Raw genomic sequence first — 19,447 nt, 5'->3', positions numbered from 1 at the left:
TTATTTGATCTTTGTCTTCTTTACATACCTATAATAAATGAAAATATCAGTTAAAATGTTGATTTAGTTGTCCTATCTGTATTAAATCTTAATGTTTAAAGGTTTCTGCAACAATTTGTTAATAGTTATATATAATTTTATTTTTAAAGCAATATCAGTATACATATCAATCAAATAATTAAAATGTTCTCATAATTCGATTTAAAACAAAGATTCCAAAGATGATTATGCATAGTTTTATTATTACCAGGAACGTATATAAATTAAAGATATTTCCCTATTATATTAATTAATTAAATTTTTTTATGATGTCCCATTGTAATTTTAAATGTTATTTTTCAGAAAATTGTTATAAATTTAATTGATTTAGGGACATAAATGTCCTTTCCAAGCCATACAATGGATTGGCGAGAGGACTCCAGTTGTATGAAGACTTTGATCAGCAAGCTTTACTCCAAACCAGAGGATTTTATCCAAACTATTACACGATTAAAAATTCCTGAGACGTTTTTATCATTCTTAGTTTTGATACTGAAAACCAACTTTCAACTGTTCTTAATTTAAGGTTGCACCTGTTAATGAGGACATGCATTCCTACTTGCTATAATACTACCGGCTGCACCTGGGGCTGTTAAGAGCCTAAAAATATCGAATGACTTGATTTTAAAAAAATGAAATACTCCAAAACCACCTCGGGACCTAAGCAAATCCCTAAAATGGAAACTCAATTGGTTCAGTGGTTAACAAGATCATAATACTTTTCTAAAAAATAATCCTTCACATTTTTTTTCATTCCTATAAATGAGAAAAAACAACAACAAAGTTAAGTAGGTACCTATTACAAAATTGATTTATATACATATAGTCGAGTCCAATTATCCAATGTTATAGAGGATCCTAGGTTAAACTTTAACCAATAATGGGAGAACTTGATTCTAAATTATATTTCAACTTTAGCCAGAGATGTACATATACAGTTCAATTGCCTCTATTGAATTTGACAAGAGACAGCCAACTTTTAGAGCCTTAGTTTACCTAAGTGCATTTCTTAAAAAGGATTTTTAACTAGATTAGAATTAAACTAAAGTATAATAAATATTAAGTGACTTTAACTGTTAGATGGGAATAAGTAATTTTATATAAGAACACAAAACTTTTTTTTGTTTATCTTTGAGAGGCTTTCATTAATATGATAAACAAAAATAAAACCTTTAAAGAAAAAATAATCATAATAGAGTAGGTAGCTGCACTAATTCAAATGAATCAAAATGAAAGTTTTGGATAATAAAATAATATAACAGACAAGCAATGCTTTATCAGACGTAACCTTTCAGCTACCAGACGGCAGTCTTGTGCAGGAAATGAATATGACAAAAATATTACCTACCTAAATTAATTTTTAATTCCTAACAGTTTTAACTTTTTAAGTTATACCTGTGGTATAATCTTCTGAGGATTTCTTTTTCAATTTTGTGACTTGAAAAACATGAAACTAGATTTTTTCTGTATATTTGTTTATATAGTGTAATTTTACTTGACAATAAATTTTATCTTAAACAATAGTAAAAAATAAATCAATTACCTAACAATATCGGTTGTATAAAAAGGACGGTTATTAATTTCAAAATCTTAATCTTCAGAGAGAAAAAAATGATTATCCACTAAATTATATAATAGAATAGACCATTGAAATCATTCATATAAGCATATTGAACTGTAGATTTTCTTTCCTACTCCAAAAAGTAATTTTAAATCATATTTCATTGATCAGGCTCACAAGCTTATCTTATCGTTGGCTAGTCCGTACTTTGAGGCAAAGTTTTTTGGCCTTCTCGCCTCGGATGAATCTCCGGTGGTTGTCAAAAATGTTGAAAGTAGTTCATTTAGGTAAGTTTTTGATAGGTCTGCCGTTTTAGTGTCCTAAGTAATCATCACAATGTAATTTCAACCACGTTAGTTTAAATGGATATAAAGATTAACCTCTATAAGTTATTATTTAGGGACTGTTTACTTTTAAAGAGATGATACTTCCCCTTGTATCCCTACTTAATTTTCCATTATTGTATTCTTGAGAATAACCTACCCTATACTTTCCCAGAAAAGAATTCTTCAAGGTGCGCATCCACTACCGCCTAACATCAACTACTTTTTTTTTACAAAGGCAAAGAAAGAGATAAATAGGGGGGAGGGGTTTAAGATTGTTAAAGGGGAAGGAACAGTTTAAGCTTTCGTAATAATTTTCTATTCTAATGATTTGATTATATGGAAAACTTTCAATTGTATATTTGTGTGGAAGTGAAGGCACACCATTCTTTTCAGGTCAGGTTCTAAAACTAAATGTTAAAAGTAGTTTATCCAGCTTAGTGGATAAAAGCACGGAATTTGCATATGTATGAGAGAGATGGAAAGATTTTGTTTACGCCTGGCTTAACCCTATATTTTTAGTAGCAAAGATACTCTATACCAAGGGAATGTCCGACCATCAGTAAACCGTTTCCTTTAATTAGGACAAACTTATATAACATAAAGTGCAATTAAAATAATATTTATATTATTTGTTCTAAATTCATTCTAGATTTTTACTTTCTTTGTTTAAAGATTACATTTACTAATATTAAATAAGATTTTGTTAATTATTTAAGTCTACAGACTGAAGTACATATTGTTGGCTTGTTGTTGCTGCGCTATTTATGAACATAATTCTCACAGTTCAAAAGACGGGAACAGTGATAAAATTAATTTGCATTTTTCTTACAAAATCTTCATTCTTATACCTACCTACCTAAACAACATGTGCATATTTTTAGATATGAAAATTCATAAATTTGTTTTAAAAACCTAAAGTTTAAATTTTTAGCAATACCTACTTAATAAAAATAAATACTAAATAAAGTGAAAAAATATAACGTTAATAAGATCATTGAACTCTTGTATAGAAATAATTTTTGGCATATCCAGAAATTTGATTTTAAAAGGATATTAGGCAAAAATTCTATATTTGTATGTGTGTGAGTGATTTATAACGATGGTCATAGTCATTTTGCGTAAATGTTTGTACTTTCTAAAACTTAGCTTAGATCTGATATTTTATTTCCCAGTTCCTGTTGAATGCATAAGAATAGTACTAATTTATACAACGCTCGGCAGCCAAGCATGTTCAGGACTGTTTTTGTTGTGATACATTAAAAACAAGATTGATTTAGTTGTTGCAGATTATGAATAATGTTTAAAAATATGTTATTTTCAGAATTCGGTCTTCAGCACTCAGTTGGGGTTGCAGTTTTTTTTTGTATAGTAAGGGCTAAATATTAGATTGTCTAAGATTTAAATGCGGCTGCGGATAATTAAAGAATCTACGAGTGCCGAGCCCTGAATTTATGTAAGCGTACTCATATAATGGGTTAGAAAAATGTACACAACAATATTATTCATATGCTAATACACTATTCTATTCCACAAAGTACAACTTCTATCTTTCTACTATTTAATAAAACTACATTAATAACTAAGTGTTGTTTTGATTTAAGTTATTTTTCTCCATGTATGGGGACGTGATACAAGGATAAAAATGCAGGATTTTTAAATTTTTAACATAATAAGGGGGGGGGGGGCGAAAGTGACACTTTTTGTAACCAAAACTAAAAGTCAACAAAGGAACTCAACTAAAAAAAGAGTTACAGGTCTGAGATTTTGCATGGCAGTTGCTTTATAGGGGTACAATATGGAACTGTGAAAAAACGGTGGCGCAACTGCCGAAAACCGCCGTTTCCTGCCGAATTTTTTTTTGCCTTTTCTCGGCGGTTTTCGGCGTCTGCGCCGCCGTTTTTTCACAGTTCCATATTGTACCCCTATAAAGCAACTGCCATGCAAAATGTCAGACCTGTAACTCTTTTTTTAGTTGAGTTCCTTTGACTTTTAGTTTTGGTTTCAAAAAGTGTCACTTTCGCCCCCCCCCCCCTTTTATATTAGACTAGTAGCCTCAACAGGAGCTTTCTATTTCTGGGTTGATTATGGCAACTATTCTTCTTATTACAGAAATGATTGATAAAATTCAAATCATATGATTTTGATGCAAGACTCGAACCATTCATCCCAAGAACTGTAAGCAAGCGCTCTAATCATTAGCTTCTCTCCCTCTGAATATTGATTTTTAATTTAAATTTATGTTACTTTAGACGGGTGCTGGAGTATATATACAAATCTGGAGAAGTAGAGTGGATTATAGATAATATGGAATATTGGAATCTCTTACAGGTGCAGTAATATCCACGGACGCAGGCACAGGACAGAGGAGGATTTATTAATCTTTTAAAAGAATATTTTGTGCAGCTTTCATTGGTTGGTAAGAAGCATTTTAATTTTATACCATGTAGTTATCAAGACATAATAGGGTTGGCAATCCGCACAATGTTTGGGTCGGATTCGGATTTTTACAAAAATCCGCCCCATAAAATAGCGGATTAATCCATGGATTGAGGATTCTTGTTTGTTTTGCGGATTGCGGATTCTAGTAATATTTTAAAGGTCTTAAAAATCTAGCCCATACAGTGGCCATTTTCTGACCATTACTTAACCTATACTAGCCTTAAAAAAAGCATGAAAAGCTACTGTGAAAATAAAATACAAATTAACAATCCAAATCCGCAATTACAATTGCGGATTCTGATTCTGGATACAAAATGAGTCCAGAAATTGGGCGGATTTCGGATTCTGATTGCCAACTCTAAATTAAAAACTTTATTTAGCTAGGTTAATTATATCATATACTACAAATGTATTTCATTAATCTTAAAACCCAAATTTTGCTTCATGGAATCATACCTTTTGTATTCTAACTTTTTACCCCGCCATTTTTATTCTGCAATTCAGCAAAATCTGAATATTAGACATATTTTTCTTGTTTTATTGGTGTAGGATATTCAGGTTATGGTGTCTGATAGGTTTTATCATATTGAACATTTACAATATATTTGAGAGATTACTAATTGCATGGCAATAGGTAGTACATAAAAATAAAGAATTTGTAATTTAGGTATGGCATGTTTCCCACTTTTATTGACATTACAATGAGTCTAAAAGATCAACAACTAAAATTAGGGTAAAGTTCTTTAGCATAACCATAAATTGTAGCTATCAAGTAATAACATAGAAGTCATGAATCAATACAAATCTTATAAGACAAGTAATGAAGTTTCCAAGATTAATTTTAATTTTTAATTAAAGAGTTTGCTAACAAATATTTCTAAAATATCTACACATTATATTATATTTTTAAACACAAATTGTGTAATTAGAGTTACAATCATATCAGGATTAAGTTTAAAATATAAAATTATCTGGAAAAATTGATTTTTTAAACTTGAAAAGTGATAGTTCTGCAAAGGGTATTATATACCTAGGTAGAATTTAAGATATATTGCGGAAATTGGAGTATTACATTTTTAAAGTTTTGATAAAAAAAACAAGGGTGATTTGTAACTATTAAAGTTTCTTTCTATTTGGAAAGAACTTTAGGCATAAATTAAAAGTTTGATAATATAACTGATAAAACATAAGTATGGCAGTGATAAAGGTATGGATAATCCTAGATTGATATGATCCTTAAGAAACTACCCCTTTAAATAGAATGAATACTTATCATAGTTAGATAAGACAAAATAGTGTTGATGTAACAGGGATTGTAATCTAATCAAATGAATGGCACGGTCACATGACCTATTCAACTATTTTAGAATAGTACAATTAGGTCAGAATAATGAATAAAGGTGATTCAGAAAAGATTGAGTCACATAGATTTTATATATCATACAGAATTTTTGATTAAAGAGGCATTAATTAACATGCTGCTGAAGCTATCTATCTTTCAATATTAAGTTGGCCAAATGTAGATTTCAGATTGTTCATAACAGTTAAGCCTGTTAGTAAACTCTTTTTTTTTCAGGTTGGCCACATGTACCTGATACCTGGTCTCATAGCCTTGTGTAACACCAAGCTCTCATCATTTCTCAATACTATCACAGGAAATTACACTTTTCCTTTCTAGTTTTACATGTGTTTCTATTTTAGCCCTTTCTTTTTTCTTATATAAAAAAAAAATATTCTTTGAAGGAGTGTTTTATAATTGATATGTTATTGCTTTTGATTATTTAATAATCTAAAATGATTTGTAAAATATACAAATGACTGTCATACAGTAGACTACAACTTTGAATTGTATAAAATTGATGAATTTAAAAATAATATTAACATAAATATGAAATCAAATGACAATTCCTCTAACACAGTTATACTACGTTTTTGGATTTAATTTTACTTTTGAAAACTTTTATTTAGATAGGTACTATTGGTACTTCCCATCAAAATTTTAGATAAATGATTTAATTTCTTGTCCTATAACTTTATACATACATTTATTTGTACTTTGTAATATATCGAAAGAAAAAGTTGGTTATAAATAATCTATATCAGATAACAGAGAATTAGTGGAACATGTAAACAAAGCATCACAGCTATATGTGTATGAGGTAAGATGTTTACTATTTCTTGAACAGCTAATCTTTAATTCAGGTATGTATGTTTGTTTATAAAAATGTCTAGAAATTAACTACATTTTGCTTGTTTACTATAGGTAGAAATTCTTTTACATGCTTTCCCACTTGCTGTTGCTTTCTCCCCTACGTACAAGCACCCAAACATCTATAAAGACTGGTTCTCACATGCACATGTAACATGTAATAGCAGATATTTATATGACTTGACAATAAGTCATTTAATTTGATATTTACTGAATATGTAATAAGATAAGTTTTACTACTTCAGTATTACTGTTTAAAAAAAATTTATCCAAACTGTATCATGAGAAGCTTTTAAACTATGTTGTTTGCTTATGGTTGCTGCACAGCTCTTGGACAAAAGTGTCCTTGTTGTTGTTTTAGAACTAAGATGTTCTCATGAATAGAAAGATGTTTGATAACAAGTATAATATACTTCATACAAACATAATTTAATAACATGTCTCATAACATGAAACTGCATCCAATATTAGTAAAATAATAGATTTACTCTAAGGAAGCTAAGTTTAAGTATTTATTAACACTGTTTATAGCAGAGCAATATTTTTGATAACAAAAGAATCAGATATTGAAAAAAAGGATTGAGAGGGAATAATTATAATAGTAATTTAAAAAAAAATTATGTTGTTTCAAGGCTAATGCATTTTGAGAGAATACATCAACACACAAAGTACCTCTAATCTTTAAGTTATTTTTCTGCATCACCAGAGAAGATTAATTACAAATTTCATGTCTTTATTTTAAGAAAATCATGAATGAAATTTAATCACTAGATAATTAAGCTAAGATCAAAAGAATGATGTAGATTTTAAAACTCTTATTTCAGTTTAAGAATTAGATTTATACCCAAGTATAAGTTAAGAATAATTTCTCAAGTAGTTTTATTCAGGTTGTTTTGTTTATTTTGTTGACTATTTTTTCTTATGCAAAGGGAAAAAGTATAACTAAAGTAAGGCAAGAAATAGTTTAGTTATGAGCTTCATATATCTTGAGTGTTCTACTTTAATTTTTATTCTTAAATGGAAACAAATAGATTTCCTACAACTCACTCACTGATCCACATCTATCTTATAATATAAAGTTGGTTTTTGTCTTAAAGATTTTAGAAATTACATGTGCAACTTGGGTGTACTTTTCAGGAAAGCTTAACAATTAGTCTAAGGATAGTTTTAGCCCATTTTCCTAATGTCTACTAACCTACCTATTTATGAGGCTAGGTGCAAAGATACTAATAAAAATTATAATTAGTAATTTTTTTAGTCTGAAGCTAAAACCTCAGAAACTGCTGGTCCAAATCGATAGTACTTTTTAGGGAAGCTTGATAAATATCTTGGGTGTTTTTAGGCTATTTTCCTTTCATTCCTCAAATTAACTAGTTACATATAAAGATGAAAGATGATAATTTAGTCTATTCAACATCAATATTTTTTACCTATGCATGATGATGACATCCTTGTTAAAACTATTTTGTTTCAGGGAATTCTCTCATCTGGACTGGCAGAGATAAAGTCCAGGATGCAAGCCATAATTCAGATGGAAAATACATTTGTCCGTATGGCAGAGAATGTGGTTCTGGAAATTTTAGACGATGAAAGGTAAGTGCTTTTAATTGTGGGGCTATTCTATAGTTTGTTTGCTATGTGACATGTATTTAAATATTTCTAAACACTTTATCAAATTATACCTTGTTTGTTTACCTCTATCTAAATATTATATCGTAATTTCACTTTTAAGGATGTTGTTATCCATTTTTCAATCATATTGAAATAAATATTTTTTTTAATATATTGAATACCTAGTTTCTAAATATTCAGCACAATTTATATTATTTATTGTTCTCTAGATTTCTAGTGATATACAATTTGTACTTTGTAAAAAATATTCCATTGAGAATGATTACAAAAACATTGTTATTGCATTTAGAAGTGAAGGTTATTCCGCAATATCCCTCCAAGTTTTAGTGGACCATATAGATAAACAACTTTTTTTGTTGATTTTATTTTGATAAAGTAAGAATTAGAACCCCTGACATCTAATACAACACATAGCTTGAGTTCCAACTTCCCACAAGGGCTTTATTCATATTATAAAAAAAAGGAGGTGGGGGCTGTTGAGTGATAAACTAAGTTATATGAGGAATACTTCTAGTTATTCCCTCCCATCACTTAACCCAGATTATTATAAAAATTCTATTGTTTTCTTACAAAACATTTTGTTTTTAGCAAAATTTTGGAAATTTCTTTTATGTTTTAAAACTTTTAAAAATAGTGCCTACTGCTGCTCTGTGCTTAACATAAATAGTTTAGAGTAGGGAGAATACCTTGGCATCTTATTACCTTGCACAATCAGGACTTCTCAGACAAAAGTCATGCAATTAAAGGGTTGGATGTTTATTAACCTAATATCCTTGGGTGTAAAAATATTGCATCCCATTACATTTGGATTATGCTCTTTTGTTCTTTTTAGACTGAAAGTGAGTGAGGGTGACCTATTCCGAGCTATGATCTCCTGGTGTACTGCTAACACACCAGATAAAGATGCCGCTATTGCTAAATTTCAGGAATTCAAATAGGATATATAAAACTCCATAATTGCATGCAAGTGTAGCAACTCTAGAATAACTGTTAAAAGTTAGTTGTCTGGGAATCTTTGTTCATTTAAAACAAAGTTTTTAAGTTTTCATTTATTCCTTCCTTCAATCCTATTTAAATTTTCCAGGACAAATTTGCCCCTAAGGTGAGAGTTAAAAATATGACACAGGAAACCTTTCTGGAAACGATTGGGAAGTCAGATCTGATATCTCCAGCCCTATTTAAAGCTTGGACATTTGAAATTATGCAGTGCAAGGCTGTTAACACTAATGCCACCAGAAATGCCCTCCATCCTTTAAAGATTCACCAGACTATTATAGGTCAGTTCTTTGATTATGGTAAATAGGTAAGAGGTTCAGGTTTCTAATTAATTAACTGTTAGCAAAAATATAAATTAATTTTGAAGTGCTCAAATCAATACCTACAAGGTTCTCTTATGTTATTTAAATTAAAAAAGGACACAACTCTATTTTAATCAGAAATTTAAAAATATGTTTAATTATATCCATGGTACAAATGGGAAATACATGTTTTATAAATTTGAAAACATATTGAAGTTGACACCAGGGATAAGGGATGGGAAACCTGACCGAAAATTAGGTCTCAGCCTCCTTTTTAAAGTGATGGGGCAACTTTTCTTTTTTGCCTATAAAATCAACTCATTTTCGCCAGTTCATTATTGGCTGTAGGCTAATATCCAATAGCCTGAAACTTGCTTTTAGCATTAACCAATTATTAATAACAAACGCGTCCCCCAGTTCATTATTGGCTAAATTAATTCAAGCAAACATAAATTTCTGCTATTAGAAAGACAACAATGGAAAGTTTCTGCTATCAGAAGGACAACAATATATATGACGTTCAATCACATCAACTTATTATTAAATCTACACATTAATAAATGTCCATATAGCAAAACATAAATTGAGAGATCGTTTTTTGAAGACTGAGTAGGATTCAACATTTTATACTTTAGAACAATGTGAAAAACTCATTGTCTTTAGACAATTTAAAAGTTACATTTCATGTGGAATTGATAACCCACCTAAATGATTACAAATACAAAACTAGTTCAATATGTAAATAAAAGTGTACTGTGTTTTGTTAAAAAAAAATTTTCATTAATTTTGGTAAAAATTATTGCACACTTAATTGAACTTTTCTGTTAATATTTAACGTAAAATAAATTTTTTTAAAAATTCTTAATTTATATGTATGCTATGGAACAATTAGTTGATAGAATGTTACCCATGTACTTATTCAAATCTACTTAATTTATTTATTAAAGCTGGGGGGCTAAAGCGGTGTTTATTTCTAAATACAAATTTTGGGATGAAGTAGATCCCCCCTTAAAATGTTTGAAAATAAATCAGATTTAACCATCTCAAAAAAAACTTTTTTTTTAAATGGGGGGGGGGGGGGGGGTTGGCGAAGTAATAACGGGATTCTACTTAAAGCCACTAACATATTGGTTCTTTGAAAAGTTTTTATTATATTTTATGATTGGTGAAATCAACTACCTGAATTCTATTCTATACTTTTTTTCTTTGCATTCATATAATAGCTATTTCATCATTGTTCATAGTTTTCAAATCTAACTACTGCGTCATCCCGAAACTAGTTTTTTAGGCCTAGTTGGAAAATAGGCCTGGAATAATATTTTCTTACGTTTCCCATCCCTTATCCCTGGTTGACACAATGTCATCTTTGAAAATATTGCAGATGCTTACTTGTACCAAACTTGATAAAGCATGATATATACTCTGTATACACTTGCCTCAGCTTAGTTTATCTATCATGTGTAACTTTAAAGATAAATCATTTCTGACATCATTTTACTCTAGTCTAGTCAAGTATAGTTATAAGGGGGGGGGGGGGGTTATTGCATTATCCTCTTTGTATAACATGACAACAGATGAAACACAGGGGGAACCAGATAGCAATCATATTATTTAAACATGATTTATAAGCTTTTCAGTTTTAGAAATGGTATGCTCTTTAAATTCTGTATTTATCTGCCATACATTATTTTTCATATTTAAGATTCTCAATGACTTACATATACATTTAAGATTGCACAAGTGTTCAAATAAAATTATCTAAGATTAGAATTTAAGTGGCCTATTTAATATTAATTTATAAGATAATGTCTGACAAAGTTCTACCACCAACTGGTAACATATCCCCTTTACTCAACTAACTAAACTATACTATACTACTGCATTAAATCTAAGTTTATACTTTGTTATATATCTATAGTCATGTGTAATTGCCAATATGTTTGACACCATATGTAGATTATCTATACAAAATATTACATAAACTAGAATGACATTTTTTGAAGCAAAATGTAATAATTTGATGAGATCTATCTAGGTTAAAAATTGAATAATTTTTCCATAACAATTATCCAAAACACTGAGTTTGATAATCTAAAGATACCCCAAAGTTTATGGCATTTGAGTTAGAATTGTTATTGAGAGTTTTAAATTGGATTATTATTTTGTGCATAAATACACATGAAAGGAGTAGTGAAAAATACTTATCAAATATTCATAATTCAATCTGGAAAAGTTAATACTTGAAAAGATTTTTCTGTGAATGAAAGTAAAAAGTTGCTAAATTAAAATGAATTGAGAAATTATCTTGCATATTCAAATTGCTCAGCTTGTACTGTTTGAATTTATTAAAGAGATTTTAGAATAGAAGCACAATTGCTTATTATTAACTGAATTTTTACACAATATATCAGATGAAAGTTATGGAGTTAGATAATTAATTAGTCAAAATCATGCACAGCTTTTCTATGAAGGTATGAGATTCATTTCCTTTGTACATTACTGATCTATTATTATTAGAATAGATTAATGAGAGACACCGGTACTGAAAGTCATATAGAAGTTATACAGACACAATAATTTTGTTTATAATTTAAAGACACAAAAAAAACAAGTCTGTTTGAAACTGTCTAGTGTAGTTCCATAATAAATATAAATACATCCATGGAATACATACAACACATTACTGAAGGGTGTGTCCTAAAAGAATTAAGTTTTTAAATCTTATAAAGGTTTACCTATAAGAGTAAAAACATTTTTAACTAAAGGAAAGGGGAGGGGGTTGGAAGTGTTCCAAATTACCCATGTGTTAAAATGGAACTTAAAATATGAATAGAAACAAGCATTTTGGTATGATGACTGGTTATTAAGTGTATTCACTGAATAAATACAAAAAACTAAAAACTCATAGTAGGCGACTTAATATGGACTTCAGAAAAATTTTTAGTTCACAAAAGTAGAAATCGAATTACCAAAGAGTTATCAATTATAATTGTTCTTAAATCATCAATCCAATTTAAACAAGATATTGAAAATTTTGTTAAACACAGATATTTCACTGAACAACTTATTTGTCTGACATCCTTTATGTAGATTGTAGACAATTCTTGAGATATTTGGTGAAGATAGAGAGAGAATAGGATGTTGTGCTGGAGAGAAATGTATATTTATATGCAAGTTTACTACAACCAAAAGAAATTGTGTATGTATGTTAGTGTGGATGGCTGATTTTGTTACAAGCAGCAATGCTGCTTTATAAAGTACTAGCGGATACGCCCCTAGAAGCCTCTAAGGGCACTTAAGGTAGGAGGGGGAAAAGTCGACCTCATCCAAAAAGAGTAAACAAAATATTTTTTTTTTTTTGGGGGGGGGAGGGGAGTGAAGACACCCTCACCCAAAATAGTTTAAAACCTTCCCAGGACCTATAAGAAGCTTCATTGTAAAAGAGAACAATATTGGTTCAGCAGTTAGCGAGATCCTTCGGGACAGGCAAAAAACGCTTACTTCTTTATATAATAGGATAGCCTCAATACAATTCTAAAATTCATTGAATTGTTTGAAATGCGAATGACATTCATATTGATAGACCATGTAAATTCTTATTTTTTGTATTTATGTCTTGAATATACTTAATAAAAGACTAATAAAATTTAAAACTTTCACAATTGTTATATTTTCACAATATCATCTGTAGCCAAGTTTAACTTTTTGTAAGTGTGGGCCTTACAATGTTCAACCTCTTATTCCATAGTTATGCTTTGATAAGTTTAATCCTTGTTTTATCCATAAATGTGTGTAAATGTTTGTGTGTGATAAGGGCACTATACGGGGTAACAGGCAGTCAAAGGCCTAGACATTTACCTTTTATGCTCCCATTTTCTTATTTCTCATATTAGATACTGTAAATTAGGAGAATTTTAGAAATAAAATTATATACATTAAATTTCATGCTGTCTGTCCATGAACGCAAATAGTTTTTCAACCTCGTAATTGACATAACAAGATACATTGTCTATGAAACCATAAATCTAACTTGTCTATGGAGCCATAAATAACATACTTTGTCTATGGCTGGTGTTGTTGGCAATTTATCATAAATATATGAATATGAAAAAAATAATATTGCCCAAATATATGGAAATCTGAATAATACATTAGAGCGTTAGAAGAGTTTTCTTTATTATAGTCTCAACCAAATCGCATCATGACTAAAGACATTAAAAACTGTTTATACAATAATAAATTCAAGCAAGTATATTGGAAATAATGATGGGGGAAATGCTTTCGCCCATGTATGGGCATTAAAATATTAAAAAGTTGGAAAGAATTTTAATGTTAGATGGAGATTTGAAATCTGCATCAAATTTTAAGGATTTTTTTTATAAAATTCGTTTTTTGCATAATTCTTTATCTAAAAGCGGAAATACAATTTAAGTTAATTAATTTTGACATCTGTGATTGGTGGATTGAAAATTATCTTCGCTCTGATAGGAGAAGCTTAAGTGTTGCACATCATTCAACCAATTAGAGCGCAGGTAGTTTCCAATCCATCTATCCTATTGGTCAAAATTTATGACCTTAAATTTTATTTCCCCTTTTAGATAAATAATTATACAAAAAATGAATTTCAAATCTCCCCCTAACATTAAAATTTCTTCCAACCTATATATCTTAATGGGCATAACTCTTTATTATGAATAACTTCCATATAAGAGCCAAGAGTAAAACACTGGATGGGGAATTGGCTAAATAACTGTATCTCCCACCATCGCAGTATCCTTGGACCTACTCTCAATTGGGTCATTGAAAATTAGCCAATTTTGTAGGTTATATTAACACAGCTAAGTAGCAGAAAACAATTTGGTAGCAGACGAAAAAGGTCATTGAAAAAGGGAGGAAGGTAGTTATCTGTATATACATCTATGCTATAGATCTGCTATCATAATTGGCTGGAACAATCAAATGGTTTAGGAATAAAAACTATTTGCGATTAGTCTTTTATTTATTATAATATTGAAGGGGGCATATTGTGTGTGTGTGTGTGTGTGTGTTTAGATCTTAATATTAAGGGAATATATGTATACTTATAAGAATATTGGCTTTAGCTTTGCAAGAATATGTATAGAAAAAGAAAATTCTTCGAGTATTTCTGGAAAGCAACAAAAAAAAATTAGGAGAAGGCTGTTTGAGGCCCTAACCCTGCAGGCCTATACAATATACATGTACCAAATAACTTCATCTAAAGTAATAAAGAAACAAACCTTAAAAACTATACCCCCCCCCCCCTTTTTTCAAATCATTTAAGATAAAGAAGACATTTTGATGGATATTGCAAAATATTTTACTATTCTTTGTTAGCTACTAGCGGCTATGCCACTAAAAGCCTCTAGGCCTACTTAAGGTGGGAGGGGGAAAAGTCAATTTGAGTTTTAAAAAGAAACATAAAAAAAGATTGTTTTTTTAGGGGTTGGGGATTGGGTCATTTTTTTTGGAAGGGTGGAGAAACCTTCATTGGACCTATAAGAAGCTTCAATGTAAAAGAGAACTCAATTAGTTCAAGATCCATTGCTACAGATAAAAAAGCTTACTACTTTATATAATAGGATAAAAATATTGGTCACAATGCGTGAACACTACTTCTCCTTCTCTCTGTAACAAAGTTTGTCCTCTGATTATTCATTGAGTAATGGTGGATTAGTTAGCAGAGGATATTTTGTTTACAGTTCTTATATGTAATATCATATGATGATTAGACAACGTATAAAAGTAAATCTAGATTCATTATTTTTTATTTTTGGGTTAGACTAGATAGGTAAAATTAAATTTCAGAGTATCTCTGCTGGAAAGGTTATTGCCATGCAGCTTTTGCGGTACAGAGAACACAATGTAAAGATTCTTTTCCTGTAAAAGTATTTTGTTTTAATCTTAGTTCAAAGGTATTGAAAACTTTCAATGGACAGCTTTAATAACTTTTTAAGTTACTTTCTGCAACGGACAGTCCTTAATTAAAGAGTAGCAGCTAAAAAGGATAAACCAGTAAAAATTTCAAAGAATAATAATCTGCATTATTCCATATTTTCTTCATGAACTAAAGAAATTTAAATTACAAATCCTTTTATTTTAAGAGTTTTGATTTGTTGAGATTTTTAGTTCTAATCTTGAAGTATCCAGTAACATACCTGTAATAATAAGTTAATATAAAGATACAATAAGAGTATTTTAATAGTTGAAATAATGCTACATAAAGTCACAGAAACTATTTTTTCCCCACTTTTCTGTCTGTCTAAAAAGAAGGCATTTCATTGTTATATTTTTATCTTATTCTACAGTAACATATTAACATATTCGGGTATAGTCCCTTTCGTGACAACGCCTCTTAAGGGGCGTTTTGTCGTATTTTCACAGTAGCCTTTGATATGTTATTTTAGGTTAGGTGATTGCCCCGTAGAAAAGCTACTGTGAAAATAAGACGAAACGCCCCTTAAGAGGCGTTGTCATGAAAGGCACTATACCCACATATTCTTATCTATGACCTTTAATACTTTTGTATGTTGTAATATTTTTTTTGTTTATCCCCTTTTTTTCTGGCAAAAGTGGACACAAAGATTTGATCAATAAAACTGCCAATATGTCAAATATAAATACAATTAGAAATACATGTGTAGTATCAGGGAAAGGACAATTGGTGTAGATTAGTCATCCTCTAATTTTTCATTTTGACTTTGGCAGCTGTTAATTATTCAAAGAAGAAATGGTTGTCTTGTCAGGAAGCTCATATATTTATCCGTACATGAATTTGCCTTTATTGCTTTTTATCTTAATTTGATGCGAATATTTAAACCATTTATTATATTTTTATAATTCACAAACTATTATTTTATTTTTATCAAATATAACCAATCTAACTCATATGTCTAATGTTCCAACATGTGAAAAGATTAATTTATTTTGTTAAAGAAAGGGGAGAAAAGTGGGCTTTGACAGGGGATAAAAAGTAATCTTTCATATTAAAAACTTTTATTGATATCCAAAGATTAAATGCCTGATATTATTTTTATTGTCTGATATAAAGTTTCTTACATTTAGGGTGTGTAGGTTAGTTGGAGAAGAATTACCTTAAAAATCATTAAACAAATTATTATCAAACTTAAAAAAAGTAACATGATGTCTCTGTATCTGTCTATCTTAACCGCTGAACCAATATTATTTACATTAGGTATAGGTCCAGAAAAATTATTTATTTTAAAGTGAAGAGTTGACATACCACCCACCCTTTCCCTATAATGTCCCTAGAGGCATTTAGAGGCTAGTTCATAATAAAATAACAACAATTATCTCAATACTTTTAGAGCAACAAGACTTTCTAGAACCGCGAGGGATTCTACACCCGCCACTTGCGGTTGCAGGGGGTCACCAGGCACCCCTTCCAGGAGCAATTCATCAAGGTATACACTTTGTTTTGTTATTGTGTTACTAGTGTTTTCATGAATGAGATACAATCATAAGATGAAAAGTGAAAACCTATGCTTTAAACCGGAGCTACTATTACTGATGTATATAGTACACCAGATATCAGACCCATATTGCTAACTTTCTAGCGGCTAACAAGGTCAGATAAATCTCTAAAATTCTGACTTAGCAAGCTTTAAAAAATTGGGTAACAGATAAATAGGGGAAATTAATTTACTTCTGTTAGCTTACTAAATGCGAGAAGACAAAGTTTTCTCATATCCATACATTAAAGCAGCGGTGTATATTCTGCACAAGATTTTTTTCCCTGACTACAAAATATATTTTATTTTTTCCCTTTCTATTTTTTCCTTAGAAGGGGAAAATATTGGGGAAATGTTTTCAGTACCTACCCTTTATTCTATTCTTTTTTCCTCCACCCACATAATTTCAATTTTTCTGTCCAAGGAGGAAAAATGTTTTCAGGTAACTTTATTTGTCACTTTTCCCCCCATGCAGAATGTACACCCCTGCATTAAATATTTAACAAGTATCATTAAAGTTACATTGCTTTTAGATTTAAAAACATTTCTAATGATTTTTCTTTATAAGGAGTGGGAGCCCCCCTTGCAGTTGCTGGACCACCTGGAGCAGCTCCACATCCATATCCTGATAACTCAGGTAAAACTTTTTGACTTAATAGTATTACTGATAGCAAAGATTCTTTAACGACGAGGTACAACCTAGAAGTTCCTTTAAAAAAGCTTATTATTTTCTTATTTGCCTTAGATTTTGACATGATACAATGAGATTATGAGTTTTCTTTTTATTTTTCTATGAGAAAAAAGGAAAATTGAACACAGTAATATACTTGACATATTATTTACAACCAGAGAAATTAGGCCAGTATACTAATCAGTCTCTGTGACATATGTTTTACATTAGACTTTCTATGGATAGATAGTTCAAATAACAAGGATGATAACATCTATAAAAGCAAGGCTTTACAAAGCATAGGAAATTGAGCCAGTACACTAACTAGTCGGACAATTACAATTTATGAATATATATTTGTTAAAGCATGGACAACATCATTCATAGGAGGAAACCTAAAAAGATTTAATATCATACAAATAGATTTTACAATTAAACAAGTAACATTAAATCTTTATCAGACAAAATAGACAGATAAGTCTGTTTGATAAATTAATCCATTAATCTTAGACTTATCATTGAGGACAACAATATTTCTTTTAGTTTGTAGTAATAGTACATTGGATACTTGTTTTGCTGTTTTTATTGTTTTATATTTTCCTAAGCTAGCTGTTTTAAAAACGAAGGTTTTCTTTAATTGGAGTCGGTCTGCACGTCCGTTTATGGTTTTTTTCATAATGATAGTTTCTTCTCTAACTGTATCCTGTATCCACACAATTTGCAACAAATTTATGTACAATATTGTTTAGAATTACAAATTAATGTTATGATTATTAATTTCTGACAGTACTTGAGTTATTGTTTGTTTGTCCTTCCATCTAATTTTAGAGCTTCACATTTATGGATATTGTCATCCTTGTTCCATCTCTCTGTATCTATTGATCTATCTAACTATTTATCCATTTATTGATCTATCTTCCTATCCTAAATCAATCAATCTATCTATATATATATATATCTATGAATAGGACAGGACACAGAATTATGGAGGATAAGAGATGAATATGAAGATGTAAACATACTTATCAGGAAAGTTTATACACAACATAATCAAACAAATCTACAGGGTGAACATGTTAAGTAGATTATAATATCCTGATACAAAACATCTGGTATTCATGTATTAAAACATTTCTGTGAGTTATTTACTTCAATGTTTCACTTCTGTAATCATTCACTATTCTGGAATATCTTTTTTATTTTTGTAAATTACTTACAGATTTCATTAGCCATCTTTTTTCACAAATATAAGATATTTGAAAAAGTGGACTTTGAGTCAGCCTGTGCGGATTCTATTCAAATGTGATATGACAAGTTTAATAGCAAATCTAGAATCAAATACTGGCCTATTCACATTTAATTTCAAACATTTAGACATTTCAATCTTTGCCTAATAATATCAAAACCTAAATAAGATATCAATTTTACAAATGAAAGAGTAGCTACAAAATTATTTTGGTTGACTGGACAAAAATCATTGAAAGAAATAAAAATGTTGTCTAGAGCAAAACCATATTTAAATCCCTTTTAAAGCTTTTAAAATGTGATGGATTTTAAATGTCTAAAGTATTATCTTTTGGTCTAAGAATAGATACTAAGACAAAATAATTTTTATTGGGGAAGTTTTGATCTAATTCATCTTTTATTTGGCAATGTAATATAATTTGATTTATGATTTTGAAAAGTATAATCTTTTCTGTAGGATATTCCAGAAGGTTACAGAGAGTGGTGGAAATAAGTCTAAATTTGGCATCCTTCTAGAAACCATGCACAAGGTATTTTT

At 29.8% G+C, this 19,447-nt stretch overlaps 2 protein-coding genes across 4 annotated transcripts in view; one reads left to right on the top strand and one right to left on the bottom strand.

The window, feature by feature from the left end:
- Positions 1-19,447, bottom strand: part of LOC145319831 (serine/threonine-protein kinase BRSK2-like) — a 199,242-nt gene that overhangs the window by 99,189 nt on the left and 80,606 nt on the right. The window lies entirely within an intron of this gene.
- LOC145319832 (uncharacterized) overlaps positions 357-19,447 on the top strand; it is a 39,357-nt gene continuing 20,266 nt past the window's right edge. The window contains exons 1-13 of the mRNA XM_080162199.1: positions 357-465; positions 1,302-1,359; positions 1,773-1,887; positions 4,176-4,254; positions 5,942-6,020; positions 6,469-6,524; positions 8,049-8,167; positions 9,039-9,134; positions 9,293-9,483; positions 16,851-16,946; positions 17,563-17,631; positions 18,633-18,695; positions 19,369-19,439. Coding sequence (XP_080018325.1) covers positions 379-465; positions 1,302-1,359; positions 1,773-1,887; positions 4,176-4,254; positions 5,942-6,020; positions 6,469-6,524; positions 8,049-8,167; positions 9,039-9,134; positions 9,293-9,483; positions 16,851-16,946; positions 17,563-17,631; positions 18,633-18,695; positions 19,369-19,439 — 1,179 coding nt within the window. The 5' untranslated portion in view covers positions 357-378. The remainder of the gene's footprint in view (positions 466-1,301; positions 1,360-1,772; positions 1,888-4,175; positions 4,255-5,941; positions 6,021-6,468; positions 6,525-8,048; positions 8,168-9,038; positions 9,135-9,292; positions 9,484-16,850; positions 16,947-17,562; positions 17,632-18,632; positions 18,696-19,368; positions 19,440-19,447) is intronic.

The sequence above is a fragment of the Acartia tonsa genome, chromosome 5, assembly GCF_053477335.1.
Source record: "Acartia tonsa isolate MP-2025a chromosome 5, ASM5347733v1, whole genome shotgun sequence".
Lineage (NCBI taxonomy): Eukaryota > Metazoa > Arthropoda > Copepoda > Calanoida > Acartiidae > Acartia > Acartia tonsa.
This window is presented reverse-complemented; position numbering and strand designations above follow the sequence as displayed.